Here is a 21,243-nt window from a genome sequence, read left to right as displayed (position 1 = left end):
TAATGCATATTGATCAGATGTTAGAGAAGATTGCATTCAAAAAATAATTTAAAAACTGTATTTAGCTTCAGGTACATTGTCTAGGGGAAATTCTTCTGTTGTGGTCATTGTATTACTGGTTCATTTTTTTCTTTTTGGATTAAAATACACATCTTCCATTTTGATGTTTATTATCTTCAAAAGTAACTTGTGCACATTAAAGACAAACATTGACTTCCTTTCTGAAAGAAAAAAAAGCACTCAAGCATGATATACATTGCATTAAACACTGACTGACAATAATGTGATGTCAGGCAAAAAACTAGTACAAGTAGGATCTTTTGACATGCATTTATGAGACAAAAGGCAACTGTACCATGAAATGCTTGCAAAGAAGTCTAAAACTGAATGTAGATTGTGACTGTATTGAACTCAACTGTGGCATGAATTTGACAATATTTATAACCAAAGTATGCCCAGTAAAACATTCTGTAAACCTCCGTTCTCATATTAATTATATGTTGACATCCAGGTTTTCTATTTGATAAATTAAAAGCAAGATTATCTGTTTTCATTTGTAGAAAATTTCAGAATCAAAATTGGTTCCAAAACATATTTTGAATGATAATGAATTAAAAATTGAAGGTTCCATTATGTCACATCTAAGAAATATTGTTTATGGTTTACAAGTGAATGAGCTCACATTAAATAAAAATGGTTTTTTCATGGAGGTAACTATGCTTTCATAAATTAAAAGTAGTTCTTTACATAATGAGTAATAAACTGTAGTCAGGAACAGCCTAAACAAAATTTCATTATTTTTGTGACATATTTTGTTTCGAACAAATTAAATTATAGAAAGTTCCATTGTTTTATGAAAACATTTATGTTGAAAATTCTCTTCTCACTCAGATTCCTCTAACTCTTTTTTGTAACTACAAACAAATAAGAAGAGCTTTATTTCTGACAATGCTCCAATGTATCGAGTGCTCCTTAAAAATTGTGTATGACATACATCAGAACTAAATTGGTATCAAAATCTTAAAAACTAAAAGTTGTACTGAATTGTTCATTTTATCAAATTGGCTGAAATCATGATTCTTTAAAAGCTTTATTTTTTATTTACTTATGTCGTAGGCCAGGATGGTATTAAGCACTATAGTGACAGTTTATTATTGTTGGCGGACTTTCCCTAAAAGGAAATCGTTAAGCTTATGACTTTGAAGGCTTGTTCTTCTTGTCCTTCCAGTACTCCTTCATTCTCTTGGAGAGGGCCTCTTTTCTCTCCTCAGACCATTCTTGTTTGGTCCGCTGTTTTAGCGCTTCTGACTTTACTTCCCAATTGTCTATGTGTTTTTGGAAGGTGCTTCTGTCTGTGGTGTTTGTGGTGCCAATTGCTTGTAGGTCTTTTCGGACTCCTTCCATCCAGGGTGTTGAGACTAAGTGTCTTGATGTGTTCTAGAATTTTCTTGGTGAGTCTTGTTTCAGGGAGTCTATCTAAATGTCCGTAGAATTTAAGGCACCTTTTTCTCATATCGTTCTTGATGTTCGAATATACTTCTACTGTTGAGTTCTTCTGTAGTCTGTAGCCATCTGGTGTGGGTCTTCCTCCTAAAATTTTCCTCATGATTTTGCGTTCTTCTTTTTTGATTTCTTCAATTTTGATTTTCCTGTTGAGTGCTAGTGTTTCGCTGGCATACAGTACGGCGGGTTTGATCACTGTGTTATAGTGTCTGATCTTGGTGTTTCTGGAAATGCATTGTTTGTTGTAGACATTTTGTACCATGCCTAGTGATTTCCGTGTCTTCTGTTGTCTGTCTTCGTAAGCCAGTTTCTCTGTTCCGGTCAGTTCGATGATTTCGCCTAGGTATCTGAAGTGTGTGACCCCTTTAATTTTGCCGTACTTGGTTGTGATGTCGTCACCTTCTCTTGTTAGGACTTGCGTTTTTTCAAAAGAGATTTGTAGGCCAACTTTCTCAGCGCATTCTTTCAGGATTTCGATCTGTGTTTTTGCTGATGTTGGGTCATAGGTCAGTATCGCTAGGTCATCTGCGAATGCTAGGTAAGGGATTTCCATTCTTTTCCTTCCTAATGTGACTGGTCTCCAGGTGTTTTGTCTCCCGACTTCAGCCTCCCATTCGCTCATTACTTTGTCCAGGACGATGTTGAACAATAGCGGGGATAGTCCATCTCCTTGTCTTAAGCCAGTGTGGATTTCAAAGGGGTCCGAGATTTCGCCCATGAATTTGACTTTGGATTTTGTATTGGTTAGTGTCTGTTCGATTAGTCTTCGGGTCTTCTGGTCTAGGCCTTTTTCTCTGAGGATTTGGATGAGTGACTTTCTGTCGATCGAGTCGTAAGCCTTTTTGAAGTCGACGAAAGTGCAGATGATTTTTTTGGGGTTTGTCATGTGGGATTTTATGATTGATTTCAGGTTGAAGATTTGTTCGGGGCAGGCTCTGTTTGGTCTGAAACCCGCTTGGTATTCCGAGATGGCGGGTTCCAGTTGTCCTTGCGTTCTGGTGAGAAGGCAGGTTGATAGAATTTTGTAGATGACCGGTAACAGGGAAATTCCTCTATAATTGTTTGTGTCTGTCCTGTCACCTTTCTTGTGTAGCGGGTGAATGAGTGCGGTCTTCCAATCGTCAGGTATGATTTCGGTTGTCCAGGTGTTCTGTATGATTTGTGTGATTTTGTTTAGCGAGTTTGGTCCTAGGTTCTTCAGCAGTTCTGCTGTTATTCCGTCTTCACCGGCTGCCTTGTTATTTTTCAGTTTCTTTATGCAGTGGAGGATTTCTTCTTTTGTTGGTGATGGTGAGTCTTCCGGTGCGTTGGCTGGTTCTCGGGGTTCGAAGGTTGAGTTAGGTTCCGGGCAATTTAGTAATTTTGAAAAGTACTTCACGAGCTCTTCACAGTTTTCTTTGTTGGTAAGTGCCAGTTTTCCGTCTTCTTTTCTGAAGCAGAGGTTCTGTGGTGAGTATTCTTTGACTTGGTTGGCGAACGTCCTGTAGAAATCCCGTGTGTTGAAATTTCTGAAGTCTTCTTCGATGGAGTTTAGCTGATCGTTTATGTATTTGCGTTTCTCTTGTCTTATTGTTTTCGATGTTTGTCTTTGAATTTCATAGAAGTTGTCCTGTGTTTCTTGTGTTTTGTTGCTGTTGTAGTTTGTGAAAGCTGTTCTTCGATTTTGTAGGGCGATTTCGCAGGTAGTGTTCCACCAAGGGTGCCTGGGTTTTCTAGTCAGCGGGATCAGTTCTTTGGCTGTGTTCACAATTTTTTGTTTAAAGCTGGTCCAATCTTTCGCCTCTTGTTTTTCCCAGTGTTCTGTGATGTTCGATTCTCTGATCTTTCTTGTATCAAATTTCGGTGAGGTCAATTTCTTTTTGTGTTGTCTTCTTGGTGTGAGTTTGATTTTGATTCTTGTTAGGTAGTGGTCCGAATCTATGTTGGCGCCTTTTCTCACTTGGACGTCGTGGATTTCTTTCTGGTATTCATAGGAGATTGCCACGTGATCTATCTGGAATTCGCCTAGTGAGTGGACTGGTGATCGCCACGTCTTTTGTTTCTTGGGCTTTTTCATCAGGGAGGTTGACATGATTTTGAGGTTGTTTTGCTGGCAGAGTTCGATCAGTCTGGTGCCGTTTTTGTTGGTGAATTTGTGTGCAGGGAAATTTCCTACTGTTTTTCTGTAGCGTTTTTCTCTGCCGATTTGTGCGTTGAAATCGCCTAGTAGAATTTTCGCGTTGTCTTGGGGTATTTTTGCCAGGGTGGTTTCGAGTTTGTCCCAGAATTTGTCTGTTTCTTCTGGTTTGTCCTTGTTGTCTGCGTTCGTGGGGGCATGTACGTTGATGAGGGTGTAGTTCTTGTTGGCGTGTTTAATTCGCATGGTCATGAGCCTGTTGTTGATCGCGTTGACTTCTTTTACTGAGTCTAGGATGTTTTTGTTTACTGCGAAGGCCATGCCGAGGAGTGCTCCTCCTTTGCCGATTTTCCTGTTGGTTCCACTCTTGAAGAATCTGTAGTTTCCGTAGTCTATTGTGTCTGAATCCGTGTATCTTGTTTCTTGTAGTGCTAGGATCGAGATCTTTTGACTGGTGAGTTCCGTTGTTAGATTGTGTAATTTTCCCATTTGTATTAGTGTCTGTATGTTGAAGGTGCCAAAGTATGTGTGTGTTTTCTTGGGTAGTTTGCCAGAGCGCTCCGACTCGCCCTTTAGTACATCTCCAGGTCCCCCAGAATCCGAGTGCCTGGTTGCCGTCTTGCGACGGGTGGATTGTCCACCTGGGGTAATGTTGTTTTTAGGTGTACTTGCCATTATGCTTGTAATTCGTCTGGCTTGCGCCAGTTTGGTAGAACCAGGGATTTTCAGTTCCTGGAGCTCGTATCAGCCGCACCATTGGTGACAGACGCTGGCCAGAGTACCGGTGGTTACCACACAGACGTGTCTGGGCTTTTGTGTTAGTTTTCTTCGTTTTGCCGGTTTTTACTCCAGGTACTTATCCTCGAGGATGTGATAGTTTTGGTCCGCCCTGAGTATTTGATTTCCTCGGTGCCACCCATATCTGGGAGGCTTTCCCCTATCCGCCACCTGGGGAGGCGCCCGATGGAGGATCCATCAACCTCACACGGGAGTGACAGTTTATTATTAATACAGATTAAATTTCTATGATTTCCTTGCCTTTTTTTAATGTATAGTTTGACTCATTCCATATTTGTGAAGGTTCTTCTTATGGGATCAACAGAGCACAACAGATGAATGAATGGGTGATTCATTTAAGCTGTTCACCGCAAATATTTCTTGAACTGTTCAAGACAATTTTTGTTCTATTGACACTCAAATGAATTATAAGAATTTCTTCACTTAAAAATTTATGGTTTCTTGTAATACTTATATTAATTATGGAGATATCACTATTAACTTGGCTTCCTCAAATAGATTTGTAGTAATTTTTCTGCTAGTATCAAAGAGATTAATTTGACTGAATATCATTGTCCATTATCAGATAAGTAGTTACAGAAAAATTACAAAGCACTGGGGATTTATCTGATTTCAACATGAAACTGATTGTTGGCTTATGAAGAAGTTTGTGATTTCATTTTCAAATAAGGAACTACAGCACATTAGATAAGGAAGAAACTGTGTTGCACAGAAGTGATACCACTAGAAAAGGGACATAAAGGAAATGATAGTTTTATATTCTCTATGTGGTGTTCATGTTAATCAAGTACTATGTATTTGGAGGGTGAGGGAATATTTCACAAACCCAGATAATTAAGATATTATGCTTCTTATATAGAATGCAGAAAGACTGGAAAGAGAACAGTTGAGTTCTCTGCACAAAGATATATTGACAGACAGTATCCAACTGGAATAACAATTCATTGAATGTCCAAATTATTGTTCTCAGAAGGGCACAAGAATGCTCCATAGATGACAACAATTAAGCCAGCAGCCCAACTTTTACATTCAGCTCTCCCTGATTTGTAAAGGTGGTTTCATCAATAAAGAGAATGCTTTGAATAAAGTACCTATTGTCTTGATGTCACATCAGAACTAAGCAACTCAATTCCATGTGTATTCTGCAATTCTATTTGTTAATTTGCCGATGAAGTGATACATGTTATGGATGAAAGATGTTTGCGTGCAAAATGTTGGACTGATTTATTACAGAGGCACTCTCAGTTTCACTTGGACTAAAATATACACTCCTGGAAATGGAAAAAAGAACACATTGACACCGGTGTGTCAGACCCACCATACATGCTCCGGACACTGCGAGAGGGCTGTACAAGCAATGATCACACGCACGGCACAGCGGACACACCAGGAACCGCGGTGTTGGCCGTCGAATGGCGCTAGCTGCGCAGCATTTGTGCACCGCCGCCGTCAGTGTCAGCCAGTTTGCCGTGGCATACGGAGCTCCATTGCAGTCTTTAACACTGGTAGCATGCCACGACAGCGTGGACGTGAACCGTATGTGCAGTTGACGGACTTTGAGCGAGGGCGTATAGTGGGCATGCGGGAGGCCGGGTGGACGTACCGCCGAATTGCTCAACACGTGGGGTGTGAGGTCTCCACAGTACATCGATGTTGTCGCCAGTGGTCGGCGGAATGTGCACGTGCCCGTCGACCTGCGACCGGACCGCAGCGACGCACGGATGCACGCCAAGACCGTAGGATCCTACGCAGTGCCATAGGGGACCGCACCGCCACTTCCCAGCAAATTAGGGACACTGTTGCTCCTGGGGTATCGGCGAGGACCATTCGCAACCGTCTCCATGAAGCTGGGCTACGGTCCCGCACACCGTTAGGCCGTCTTCCGCTTACGCCCCAACATCGTGCAGCCCGCCTCCAGTGGTGTCGCGACAGGCGTGAATGGAGGGACGAATGGAGACGTGTCGTCTTCAGCGATGAGAGTCGCTTCTGCCTTGGTGCCAATGATGGTCGTATGCGTGTTTGGCGCCATGCAGGTGAGCGCCACAATCAGGACTGCATACGACCGAGGCACACAGGGCCAACACCCGGCATCATGGTGTGGGGAGCGATCTCCTACACTGGCCGTACACCACTGGTGATCGTCGAGGGGACACTGAATAGTGCACGGTACATCCAAACCGTCATCGAACCCATCGTTCTACCATTCCTAGACCGGCAAGGGAACTTGCTGTTCCAACAGGACAATGCACGTCCGCATGTATCCCGTGCCACCCAACGTGCTCTAGAAGGTGTAAGTCAACTACCCTGGCCAGCAAGATCTCCGGATCTGTCCCCCATTGAGCATGTTTGGGACTGGATGAAGCGTCGTCTCACGCGGTCTGCACGTCCAGCACGAACGCTGGTCCAACTGAGGCGCCAGGTGGAAATGGCATGGCAAGCCGTTCCACAGGACTACATCCAGCATCTCTACGATCGTCTCCATGGGAGAATAGCAGCCTGCATTGCTGCGAAAGGTGGATATACACTGTACTAGTGCCGACATTGTGCATGCTCTGTTGCCTGTGCCTATGTGCCTGTGGTTCTGTCAGTGTGATCATGTGATGTATTGACCCCAGGAATGTGTCAATAAAGTTTCCCCTTCCTGGGACAATGAATTCACGGTGTTCTTATTTCAATTTCCAGGAGTGTATATGGCTAACCCATCACAAATCTTGAAAACAGGTGAAATAATTCTAAGTCCCATTCCTCACATCCTCAGAAACTTGCGAAAAGTGAGGGTCCTGAATGGCTGCCTGATTTCAAGTTTGGCTTAGGAGCAAATTCTTCTAAGTCCCTGCAACTGTTAAATTACCACATGACCTTCACGACTTCAAAGTTATTTCTCAATTCTGGGGTAATTGTAAGAATCAGTTATTAGAACCCATGAGACGTACACAATGCAATTTGTTTAAGCTTTCTATGCCTCGTGCCAAGTCTGTGGCAGTTGTCTGTTTTACATATCATGAGGCAAAGTAGGAAGTCCAGATGGCTCATGATTAAATGTATTATTTGTTGCTAATTAAGGACTGTTCTTTTGTTGTTATTATTGATTTTATAAAATACGAGTAAGGGCAGTGTAATAGTATACAGATGGTGTCATTGATCTGGAAGCTGTGCAATCATTAGGTTTTTGAAGTAGTGTGGTTATGAGCAGCAAATATGTTTGCAAATAATGAGCTGACAGCAAGGATTGAGAAGTTGGGATTATTAAGAACACAGAATCTAGGATTAGATCTACCTGTTGTGAACCTTGTTACTCCTTTTTCTGGTAGGGCATTTGGAGATGTGTTATTGTTTGTGGAGGATCTCTTGTCATTTGTTGATATAGAGGGTTGATCAGACAAGAAATTATTGTAAGTAGTGAGATAACGCCTTTCAGGAAAAGCAAAGACCTTTGTATGATGCACAGAAAAACTAAAAGAAGGCAAAAACTTTTGAGTAACTAAAACAGGGATTACTGACAAGATACCAGAAACAAAATAGCGCACAGTTTTTTGTGAGCAGCTAAGTGTTATTGCAAAGAGGATGTTTCAGACAGAATTAGGAAAATCAAGGTGTGTACATATCAGTCAATGCAGAGTGATGGGGAAAACAAGTTGTTGTTACAGGAAATTGAGCAAAGGGCATTCCTGAGGTGTTTGGCACTGGAAATGTCTAAGAGGTTGCACACTTGGGCACCCAAGGATCTCCATGCAAGAGTGAGGCTGGCACAGAATTTGAAGAAAGTGGTAGCCCCTGGGGGTCAGAATTGTAACCATACCCAAAAAATCTGCAAACAGCTCAAGAAAGTATTGATTTTCGGACAGTTAGATGATTACAGATGATTAACCCATTCCAAATACCATGGAAACAATTGATAATCCTGGGCAGTGCCAGTATTTCTCAACGATGGAGTTGAGAAGTGAGTACCATCAGTTGGAGGTGACTCCAGATGAAATACTGAAGACTGTTTTTGTTATCATGAGGACATTACCAGTAAAGAAGAACATCATTTAGATTGAAGAATGCATCAGCAACTTTCAGAATTTGTTAGAAGAAGTGTTGATGGGTTTAAAGGCTCATCAACATTTAGCGTACTTATATGAAGTAATTGTTTTTTCGGGAGAAATGCAAGATCATAAGCATAGACTGGGAGAAGTATTCAGGAGAGTACAGGCTGCACATTTCACATTGAGTACCTGGAAGTGTCATTTTGCATTGGAAGAAGTGAATCACTTAGGACCTGTACATAGTGAGGATGGTATGAGGACCAATATGAGATTGAAACACTTCATCAGCAGATTAGCCTATGGAATTACAGAATACGCATGGAATTGTGTTTCTTAGTGCTGATGTGACATCAAGAGAGTAGGTACTTTCTTCAAAGCGTTCTCTTTATTGATGAAACAACTTTTATAAATCGTGGAGAGCTGAAGTAAGAAGTATGCATCATTGGGCTGATAATGAGTAACAGATATGCACATTCTATTACCAAATTGCTACTGTCAGGTGAGGTAATGTCCCCTTTGGTGAGCTGTCAGTGGCCAGAGTCTGTGATCACATAAGGTAGTGGCAGGTGGCATGACAAATGGCCGCACAGATGAGCCAGCAAGTAAGGATAAGTTTCGTGGTGTCTCAGAATGCAACAGGTGGAGAGATGGTGGTTGAATTTGGCGACGAAGGGATGCTTGTCAAAATTGGCTGTCTTCATAGTACAGTGAGACAGGTACTGCAGAATGCTATGGAATTACACCACAAATCACAGAAACATTGTATCACTAATCCAAGTACTTCATGGTGATCGTACCACTGAGGGGCATGCACTGTCATTTTAATAATAATTATATTGTAAAAATTATGGAAGTTACTTCAGCACAAATTGTGAAGAATAGTACATAAACCTATGAAACCTTAATATCTTATGAACACTCACTTGGAGTGATCTTTACAATCTTGGTGTCAGATGATAGCTGGGAATGCCATCTATCATCACACACCTCACACATCTCTAACTATTGCACAGAATGAATTATACCTTGTTTTAAATATTGTAAATAATGCAAATGTGTTAGAACAAGATTCATCCACACATACACTTATAATGAATGTACTATGTTGTTCTGTGAACTGTTCACTATTTATCAGTATGTTATTTGTATATTTTGTTGATAGATTTATTGGTTAATTAATGACATAGCTATTTGACCATTGATAAAGGCAGATGAACATATGTCATTTCTGACACCATCATTGAGTAGAGCTCAAAGAGACACTTCTGTTGAGCAGGTCAAATTTATTGTAAATTGTATATTTTGCTGTTTTCTTTGTTGTAAAAGTTGAGCATGTGTGTACATAATTTATATTTAAATTAATTGTGGCTAAAGAATTAGGCTTAGAATAATGTGTGTTGTATGAGAGGGACTGGTAAAGAGAGATACTCTTTTCAACATGTTGTAGGCACCTGCAGGTGGGGCTGAGTGGTGACAGACTGTTATTTGGGAAAACACTTTATTGCCCTTAATTACAATATTTCTCCATCGACAGTGTGAGGCAGGCATGCCTCACTCTGGCACAGCAGGTTGGTGAGGTCAATGGGGAGCTGGCCCCCATCCTGGATGGACGTTACTTGCATCGGCACTCAACGATGCTGACATTAGACGTGGGAAGCAAACCGGTGGCCAGTCAGTAGGCCAAGGCTCTAATGTCAGTGGTATGTCCCTTTTCCTTGCATTGTTGGCTGTCTAATGTTGAACACCCATGCCCAAGCTATCCTTCCATGGGTCGCATCTTTCACAGTGATGAAGATGACACTGCCATGCACGGAGTATGACCCAGCCCCTCCTGGCAGGATCTGGCGGTGACTGGCATAGATGGCAGGTCCATTGCACTGCAGAACCAAGTCTCCCAGGATAGACTTAATGCAAGGGGCAGCTGGCCTGTCCTGGTCTTGAACCCATGGCTGCAGCTGGCAGCGCCCAGTCATCTTATCGCCTAACATGGTGGTACTGATGGACTCCAAATGACTATGTCTCAAAATTCACAGTTATTTATACTGCTCTGGGACACATTTGTTACACTACTGCCCAGCTCCCCACCACGTAGCTCATAACATAGTTCTAGCCCTGGTGTGGTAACACCATCCTTCCTGCTCCGGCTATTACCACTGTGCGATGCAAGCATCACAGAGCCCAACTAGCCCATGTCTCAGACCTTTTGTGTATGTGTTGCTGTAACCTACATGTTGGCACACTAGGCTTACTGCCATCAGCAGCTAATGCAATGTTCCAAGACAGTTTCTTACCAATTTCATCCAAGACTAGTTAGTGGTGCTACATTGTCCCATTGCCCCCCCCCCCCCCCCACCCCTCTCCATGGGAAATTCCCACCCCCTCAGTTCTTTTTCAGGACCAGTTCCCCACCATGGTCTACTTCTACCATCAAATTACAAAACAAGTGACACACTTTCAAGATTATTCTAGGCTAGCAATCTTAAATACTCTAAATTTCTTATACTACAATATACTTTATGGCTGCTTCCTTGTAACTCCTACAGCACATCCATCGCTTTCTGTACCTATCACACAGCTTTGCTCATTACACAGCTTTCTCCACACTTCTAGTCTTTCTTAAGTTTAATGAATTCATCTTTCACAAAATACTTTCTGTCTCACGCTTGGGGGATCCACTCCACTGGGACCTGGATTATCCATTGACTGAGTTGCTGAACAACTCCCCATCTCAAATAAATAAAAGCTATTCAAAACAAAATGAGAGTCACTATGGTTCTAGGAATTGTGGCACTCAAAGTCATTGTTACCTGTCATATACCATCCCAATACTATTCATCGGGCTGCATTAGTTGCTCTGCAGTGATCTGACCCTCCTGTGTGACTGTCATATGATACAAAGGTGTCATTTAGGAAGAGGTTTTGTTTAGGAAACATCTACAAGGATTCATCCAGCTAGTACAGCTGCAGTTGTGTTATTTTCAAGTGAGTAACTCATTGTGTTTGCTTTCAGAGTTTATGGGCTTGACAACATCATCCACTGGCCCACCTTGTACTGAGATAAGGTTCCCATGCATTTTTCTGCCTCCTCTTGCCTCTCCAACATCTTGATGTTCACGTTCTGGATCCTCTTCCAAACATTTCTCAAAGTTCTCACAAATTCTTGGAATGAGTGTCCATTCCTGTTTGCTTTCTGCTTGATCATATCAAATGGCAATGACATCTTTATGCCACCTTGAATGGTGACAGCCCCATGTGGCATGCACTTTTGAATTATACACACTCACTGCAAAAGATAAATGCGTATCCCAGACCGTACGGTGGGAGTTGTTGTAATAACTAAGCATCGTCTCAACCATTCAGTGAACTCAGCCTGTCTTTCCGTTTGACTGAGGGTAAAGTGGACTAATTATTAATTTCTTCACTCTCAACAATCGACAAAACTCCTTCATAAGTGCATCCCCTGATCCATTGCACCCAACTATTCACCAGTGCTTGTGTGACTGTGACTGCATGTGACTGCCTGCTGGTTTGGCATTGGTACCATCTTGATATAACTAGAGAAATGGTCTATTAGAGTCGGCACAGAATGATTCTATGCTGGAGTTTGGTTAAATGGTCCTTACTCATCCACCCCAAACATCTGAAATGGTTCCATAGCTTCTGGCAATCTATTCAACAATACTTGTTTTTTACTCAAATCTATATGCTATGCACACTGCACACAATTCTTGACCTACTGAAAGACATCACTTTTTCATCCATACCACAAGTACTTTCCGCCACTCTCAGATTTTGGTTTTTTGCTCTGCACCCACTGTGGCCAGACGAAATGAGATCATGCATCTCTTGAAGCCCCTCTTTCCTTAGCTTCACTGGTACTACCACTCATGGCCCCAGTTTTGTCTTCTTACATAACAACCCATCATATAACTGAACTGCTGCTGCATACTGCATTTATTACATTATCCTTCATCACTCTGTGCTGCTTACCACCTAGCAATGCCATGACATAATACTTGTATCACCACTACCTTTCTGTTTAATGCTTCCACATTTCCATGTTTCTTCTCCAGTCTGTGGATTACTTTGTACTCAAATTCACTGAGTTTTAATGCTCATCTCTGGACGGTCCTTCAAACCTAGTAACTGCTTCAAAGCAGCATGATCAGTCACTACTTTAAACTTTCTCTTGCAGAGGTAACACCCAAAGTATGTTACTCTTTACGTCAGGCTAAGCTTCTTGCTCTCTGTATTAGAATAATTTCTCTTGGCTCTATTCAGTTGTCTCGAAGCAAAAGCAATAGGGGGTTCATCTACATTGACCTCCTAGCTGAAGACACACCCAAGAGCATGCATCGTATGATGATATTAATTCTGACATCCTGTTTTATCTGACATCCCTGTTTTAGTTACTCAAAAGTTTTTGCCTTCTTTTAGTTTTTCTGTGCATCATACAAAGGTCTTTGCTTTTCCTGAAAGGTGTTATCTCACTACTTACAATAATTTCTTGTCTGATCAACCCTCTATATCAACAAATGACAAGAGATCCTCCACAAACAATAACACATCTCCAAATGCCCTACCAGAAAAAGGAGTAACAAGGTTCACAACAGGTAGATCTAATCCTAGATTCTGTGTTCTTAATAATCCCAACTTCTCAATCCTTGCTGTCAGCTCATTATTTGCAAACATATTTGCTGCTCATAACCACACTACTTCAAAAACCTAATGATTGCACAGCTTCCAGATCAATGACACCATCTGTATACTATTACACTGCCCTTACTCGTATTTTATAAACTCAATAATAACAACAAAAGAACAGTCCTTAATTAGCAACAAATAATACATTTAATCATGAGCCATCTGGACTTCCTACTTTGCCTCATGATATGTAAAACATACAACTGCCACAGACTTGGCACGAGGCATAGGAAACTCAAACAAATTGCATTGTGTACGTCTCATGGGTTCTAATAACTGATTCTTACAATTACCCCAGAATTGAGAAATAACTTTGAAGTCGTGAAGGTCATGTGGTAATTTAACAGTTGCAGGGACTTAGAAGAATTTGCTCCTAAGCCAAACTTGAAATCAGGCAGCCATTCAGGACCCTCACTTTTCGCAAGTTTCTGAGGATGTGAGGAATGGGACTTAGAATTATTTCACCTGTTTTCAAGATTTGTGATGGGTTAGCCATATACACTCCTGGAAATTGAAATAAGAACACCGTGAATTCATTGTCCCAGGAAGGGGAAACTTTATTGACACATTCCTGGGGTCAATACATCACATGATCACACTGACAGAACCACAGGCACATAGGCACAGGCAACAGAGCATGCACAATGTCGGCACTAGTACAGTGTATATCCACCTTTCGCAGCAATGCAGGCTGCTATTCTCCCATGGAGACGATCGTAGAGATGCTGGATGTAGTCCTGTGGAACGGCTTGCCATGCCATTTCCACCTGGCGCCTCAGTTGGACCAGCGTTCGTGCTGGACGTGCAGACCGCGTGAGACGACGCTTCATCCAGTCCCAAACATGCTCAATGGGGGACAGATCCGGAGATCTTGCTGGCCAGGGTAGTTGACTTACACCTTCTAGAGCACGTTGGGTGGCACGGGATACATGCGGACGTGCATTGTCCTGTTGGAACAGCAAGTTCCCTTGCCGATCTAGGAATGGTAGAATGATGGGTTCGATGACGGTTTGGATGTACCGTGCACTATTCAGTGTCCCCTTGACGATCACCAGTGGTGTACGGCCAGTGTAGGAGATCGCTCCCCACACCATGATGCCAGGTGTTGGCCCTGTGTGCCTCGGTCGTATGCAGTCCTGATTGTGGCGCTCACCTGCACGGCGCCAAACACGCATATGACCATCATTGGCACCAAGGCAGAAGCGACTCTCATCGCTGAAGACAACACGTCTCCATTCGTCCCTCCATTCACGCCTGTCGCGACACCATTGGAGGCGGGCTGCACAATGTTGGGGCGTGAGCAGAAGACGGCCTAACGGTGTGCGGGACCGTAGCCCAGCTTCATGGAGACGGTTGCGAATGGTCCTCGCCGATACCCCAGGAGCAACAGTGTCCCTAATTTGCTGGGAAGTGGCGGTGCGGTCCCCTACGGCACTGCGTAGGATCCTACGGTCTTGGCGTGCATCCGTGCATCGCTGCGGTCCGGTCCCAGGTCGACGGGCACGTGCACCTTCCGCCGACCACTGGCGACAACATCGATGTACTGTGGAGACCTCACGCCCCACGTGTTGAGCAATTCGGCGGTACGTCCACCCGGCCTCCCGCATGCCCACTATACGCCCTCGCTCAAAGTCCATCAACTGCACATACGGTTCACGTCCACGCTGTCGCGGCATGCTACCAGTGTTAAAGACTGCGATGGAGCTCCGTATGCCACGCCAAACTGGATGACACTGACGGCGGTGGTGCTTAAATGCTGTGCAGCTAGCGCCATTCGACGGCGAACACCGCGGTTCCTGGTGTGTCCACTGTGCCGTGCGTGTGATCATTGCTTGTACAGCCCTCTCGCAGTGTACGGAGCAAGTATGGTGGGTCTGACACACCGGTGTCAATGTGTTCTTTTTTCCATTTCCAGGAGTGTAGATGATATGAATCATTGTGAAAATTTAGATTTTTATTGTGTTATTGAATGCTAACTATATGTGAGTTAGCCAATCATCCGTAAACAGCGTAAGTGGTGTGGGACTTTGTAATATGTGCACTGAGATGATCAGTTAACTTGTGGGATTCTGCTAGCACTTGTATCACATTTAGAGTCTTAACTGCACTTGTTCTGTTGTTGTTAATTATTTTATGCTTTATGTAAATATTTCTTGTAAAGCAACCATTTCAATTTATTGTGTGTTATTACTAACTAACTAACTCCATCCGAACAGGCCTCAGAAGGTCCAACGGTACCGACCGGCCACCATGTCATCCCCAGCCCATAGGCGTCACTGGATGCAGATATGGAGGGGCATGTGGCCAGCACACCACTTTCCCAGCCGTATGTCAGGTCATGACACAGGAGCCACTACTTCTCAATCAAGTAGCTCCTCAGTTTGGCTCACAAGGGCTGAGTGCCTCCCACTTGCCAACAGCACTCGGCAGACCAGATGATCGCCCATGCAAGTGCTAGCCCAAACTGACAGTGCTTAACTTCAGTAATCTGATGGCAACCGGTGTTACCACTGCAGTGTTATTAGATGAATAAATAATCAGTTCATTATAATTCAAACCAGTGGTATAGCTACCATTATTTATCCGATAGGATTTAATCATTTGTCACATTTATTTGTTAAATATCCATTTTTCTTCCTTTTTTTTACGTTCAGTCACAAAATTTGCCAGCTTTAGATAATCTTTGACTGCAGGATCACTTGTTAAACCAATGTCTTGCAGCCATTTCAGCTGCTATGCATTATGCTGAAATTGTGCTACCTGACCCTGTGACATTTAGCAAGTTATTCTTTCAGTTGGGATGTACATTTGACCACCCTCCTTAAATGTATTCAGCCCCTTCATCATCAAATGCACCATGTTAAAGGATTTGCCAAGCATGCTTGACCACTTTCGACTCAAGGAAAGTGAGCTTATGGTTGTGTGCCTCTTCTGGAATGCAGAGTGTGAAAAACCACTCGTTACATTTCAGGCCTTCCCCCCATGAACCATGGACCTTGTCATTGGTGGGGAGGCTTGCGTGCCTCAGCGTTACAGATGGCCGCACCATAGGTGCAACCACAATGGAGGGGTATCTGTTGACAGGCCAACAAACGTGTGGTTCCTGAAGAGGGGCAGCAGCCTTTTCAGTACTTGCAGGGGCAACAGTCTGGATGATTGACTGATCTGGCTTTATAACACTAGTCAAAATGGCCTTGCTGTGCTGGTACTGCGAAAGGCTGAAAGCAAGGGGAAACTACGGCCGTAATTTTTCCCGAGGGCATGCAGCTTTACTGTTCGGTTAAATGATGATGGCGTCCTCTTGGGTAAAATATTCCGGAGGTAAAATAGGCCCCCATTTGTATCTCCAGGCAGGGACTACTCAAGAGGACGTCGTTATCAGGAGAAAGAAAACTGGCCTTCTACGGATCAGAGCGTGGAATGTCGGATCCCTTAATCGGGCACGTAGGTTAGAAAATTTAAAAAGGGAAATGGATAGGTTAAAGTTAGATATAGTGAGAATTAGTGAAGTTCGGTGGCAGGAGGAAAAAGATTTCTGGTCAGGTGAATACAGGGTTATAAATACAAAATCAAATAGGGGTAATGCAGGAGTAGGTTTAATAATGAATTAAAAAAATAGGATTGCGGGTAATCTACTACAAACAGCATAGTGAATGTATTATTGTGGCCAAGATAGACACAAAGCCCACGCCTACTACACTAGTACAAGTTTATATGCCAACTAGCTCTGCAGATGATGAAGAAATTGATGAAATGTATGAGTGAGATAAAAGAAATTATTCAGGTAGTGAAGGGAGACAAAAATTTAATAGTCATAGGTGACTGGAATTTGAGAGTAGGAAAAGGGAGAGAAGGAAACATAGTAGGTGAATATGGATTGGGGGTAAGAAATGAAAGAGGAAGCCGTCTGGTAGAATTTTGCACAGAGCACAACTTAATCATAGCTAACACTTGGTTCAAGATTCATAAAAGAAAGTTGTATACATGGAAGAATCCTGGAGATACTAGAAGGTATCAGATAGATTATATAATGGTAAGACAGAGATTCAGGAACCAGGTTTTAAATTGTAAGACATTTCCAGGAGCAGATGTGGACTCTGACCACAATATATTGGTTATGAACTGTAAATTAAAACTGAAGAAACTGCAAAAAGGTGGGAATTTAAGGAGGTGGGACCTGGATAAACTGACTAAACCAGAAGTTGTAGAGAGTTTCAGGGAGAGCATAAGGGAACAATTGACAGGAATGGGGGAAAGAAATACAATAGAAGAAGAATGGGTAGCTCTGAGGGATGAAGTAGTGAAGGCAGCAGAGGATCAAGTAGGTAAAAAGACTAGGGCTAGTAGAAATCCTTGGGTAACAGAAGAAATATTTAATGTAATTGATGAAAGGAGAAAATATAAAAATGCAGTAAATGAAGCAGGCAAAAAGGAATACAGACGTCTCAAAAATGAGATTGACAGGAAGTGCAAAATGGCTAAGCAGGGATGGCTAGAGGACAAATGTAAGGATGTAGAGGCTTATCTCACTAGGGGTAAGATAGATACTGCCTACAGGAAAATTAAAGAGACCTTTGGACATAAGAGAACCAGTTGTAACAATATCAAGAGCTCAGATGGAAACCCAGTTCTAAGCAAAGAAGGGAAAGCAGAAAGGTGGAAGGAGTATATAGAGGGTCTATTCAAAGGCAATGTACTTGAGGACAATATTATGGAAATGGAAGAGGATGTAGATGAAGATGAAATGGGAGATACAATACTGCGTGAAGAGTTTGACAGAGCACTTAAAGACCTAAGTCGAAACAAGGCCCCGGGAGTAGACAACATGCCATTAGAACTAGTGACGGCCTTGAGAGAGCCAGTCATGACTAAACTCTACCATCTGGTGAGCAAGATGTATGAGACAGGGGAAATACCCTCAGACTTCAAGAACAATATAATAATTCCAATCCCAAAGAAAGCAGGTGTTGACAGATGTGAAAATTACCGAACTATCAGTTTAATAAGTCACAGCTGCAAAATACTAACACAAATTCTTTACAGATGAATGGAAAAACTGGTAGAAGCCGACCCCGGGGAAGATCAGTTTGGATTCCGTAGAAACGTTGGAACACGTGACGCAATACTCACCTTACGACTTATCTTAGAAGAAAGATTAAGGAAAGGCAAACCTACATTTCTAGCATTTGAAGACTTAGAGAAAGCCTTTGACAATGTTGACTGGAATACTCTCTTTCAAATTCTAAAGGTGGTAGGGGTAAAATACAGGGAGCGAAAGGCTATTTACAATTTGTACAAAAATCAGATGGCAATTATAAGAGTCGAGGGACATGAAAGGGAAGCAGTGGTTGGGAAGGGACTGAGATAGGGTAGTAGCTTCTCCCCAATGTTATTCAATCTGTATGTTGAGCAAGCATTAAAGGAAACAAAAGAAAAATTCGGAGTAGGTATTAAAATCCATGGAGAAGAAATAAAAACTTTGAGGTTCACTGATGACATTGTGATTCTGTCAGAGACAGCAAAGGACTTGGAAGAGCAGTTGAACGGAATGGACAGTGTCTTGAAAGGAGGATATAAGATGAACATCAACAAAAGCAAAACTAGGATCATGGAATGTAGTCGAATTAAGTCGGGTGATGCTGAGGGAATTAGATTAGGAAATGAAACACTTAAAGTACTAAAGGAATTTTGCTATTTGGGGAGCAAAATAACTGATGATGGTCGAAGTAGATAGGATATAAAATGTAGACTGGCAATGGCGAGGAAAGCGTTTCTGAAGAAGAGAAATTTGTTAACATCGAGTATAGATTTAAGTGTCAGGAAGTCGTGTCTGAAAGTATTTGTATGGAGTGTAGCCATGTATAGAAGTGAAACATGGGCGATAAATAGTTTGGACAAGAAGAGAATAGAAGCTTTCGAAATGTGGTGCTACAGAAGAATGCTGAAGATTATATTGGTAGATCATATAACTAATGTGGAGGTACTGAATAGAATTGGGGAGAAGAGGAGTTAGTGGCACAACTTGACAAGAAGAAGGGATCAGTTGGTAGGACATGTTCTGAGGCATCAAGGGATCACCAACTTAGTATTGGAGGGCAGCGTGGAGGGTAAAAATCGTAGAGGGAGACCAAGAGATGAATAGACTAATCAGATTCAGAAGGATGTAGGTTGCAGTAGGTACAGGGAGATGAAGAAGCTTGCACAGGATAGGGTAGCTGCATCAAACTAGTCTCAGGACTGAAGACTACAACAACAACAACAACAACATTTCAGGCACTCCTAGTGCAGCTATATGGTGCCAGCATGATGGTTGCTCTTTTAACTACCCACTTGTGGCTAGTAAAGTTCGTACTCAGTTATTTCCTGGTCACTGGATAGGACATGAAGGTATTATCATCTGACCTGCATGAACACCTCGTCTGATGCCACTGGACTTTTTTCTCTGGAGCAATCTCAAAATCTGTGCACAAGTTGCAAAAACCCAAGAGGATTTTAAATTTCCTATTACTGCGGTCTGATTAGAAGATCTTGCACCAGCAACTGCAGATGTATACTTCAGTAGACAGTTGACATTCTGAAGACACAATGGCATAAATGGAATTTTCTTTTGTGATTTCCTTTATGTTGCCTCGCTGATGTTCTAATTGTGTGATTTAAACATATTTCTCAGAATTAAACCCATTTTAACTTCATCTATATTAAGCTATTTTCTTCATATTTCAGTTTTCTTTTTTAAAAATCTATTCAGTTTGTGATACTTACATTTCTTTCAAGGCTTGGCAGAAACAAAGGCAGAACTGTTGCCGTAGACAACTAATGAATCAAATTTAGATGCTACATCCTTAACCTTCCACTGGTGTGTGGACCAGTCATACGTAGCCATGTGTTATTGGTATCTATTTTAAATTAAACTTTTCTCAGCTGTTCTGAATTTTTAATTAGATTTTTTAATCAGTGTCAAGCAGGAGTGATCCATCGACTGGATATGACAGTTCTGTAAGACAGTGTGAACTTCTACGTAAGACAAAAATTTCTTTGGTGCCAAAATGGATAATCATTACTCATAATGTTTTAGTTCCTGTGAAGCTACTTATTGAATTTCAAATAATTAAATGCCGGTGAATTCATATGATATATATGATGATAGAAGCAGAAACTGGTATTGTTCCATTTGAAAATATGAAGTTGATACTGATATACTTATAGTTAGAGTAACTATGAGAGAACACAATTCATCATTTAATGGGAACATTCTTATAAATCATCTGGTTGAAAACAGAATCACAATACCACAAACTGCTCCTGAAATATTTGATGTGAGATTCATCATACTTACATTTTGTTGCTAGTATTTAAGAAATTCATTTAGTAATTATGGATCTAAGTAAGTGTGGAAATTTTTCAGTTCTGTAGATGATGCATTTGATATACTGTGGTTTACTTATGCTGTTTGTCACTCTGAAAGTCTACCATAGAGAAATGCCATTATTCTGTAAAATTTGATAGTGCTCTTTCATGGAAGTAACAATCCTTCTATAAAAAGGTCTTTCAATTTAAAATTACTCTGAAATGTATCTTTACAGGTCTGTAAAAAGGTCTTTCAATTTAAAATTATTCTGAAACGTATATTTACAGGAAACAAGATCAACAAGTGCATTGAGCAACTTGATAGCTACATCACGTGATTTACCTACACCATCCGATATTTTTCTTGATGTGGATAGTAGCGGAATCAGTTGTCCTGTTAGTTGTGTGAAATTTTCCACATGTTCACCAACTTCACATGCCAGTGATGCATCTATTATGAAAGAAACTTCACTTTTCAGAAATGATGGTGATTCTCGGCCAGGGATTGCAGGAGAAGGTTGGTAGTTCTGTAGTAAAGTTTGTATAGTTTTGTAGTTAGTTCCATATTCTGTAGATAATAAAATAAACATTATGATATGGAACATGTCAGTTTAATAATAGATTGCTGAGACAGTTAGTGTGCTTATGTATTTTCTTGGTAGTGTACGCTATCCATAAATAAATTCCAGTTGAGGGAAGATTTCATAAATCTACAATTGTGAATCATCTTCATAAATTGTGTTGTAT

The 21,243-nt window shown here is 41.7% G+C and overlaps 1 protein-coding gene across 4 annotated transcripts in view; it reads left to right on the top strand.

The window, feature by feature from the left end:
- The window catches only part of LOC126180116 (IQ domain-containing protein E-like), a 288,384-nt gene that overhangs the window by 107,159 nt on the left and 159,982 nt on the right, over positions 1-21,243 (top strand). For all 4 annotated transcript variants that reach the window (XR_007536687.1, XM_049924668.1, XM_049924667.1 and 1 more), the window contains exon 4: positions 20,785-21,013. Coding sequence is in view for 3 of the 4 variants with exons in the window: in XM_049924668.1 (XP_049780625.1) it covers positions 20,785-21,013 (229 nt within the window). In the remaining variant the exon portion in view is untranslated. The remainder of the gene's footprint in view (positions 1-20,784; positions 21,014-21,243) is intronic.

Source organism: Schistocerca cancellata, chromosome 1 (genome assembly GCF_023864275.1).
Source record: "Schistocerca cancellata isolate TAMUIC-IGC-003103 chromosome 1, iqSchCanc2.1, whole genome shotgun sequence".
Lineage (NCBI taxonomy): Eukaryota > Metazoa > Arthropoda > Insecta > Orthoptera > Acrididae > Schistocerca > Schistocerca cancellata.
This window is presented reverse-complemented; position numbering and strand designations above follow the sequence as displayed.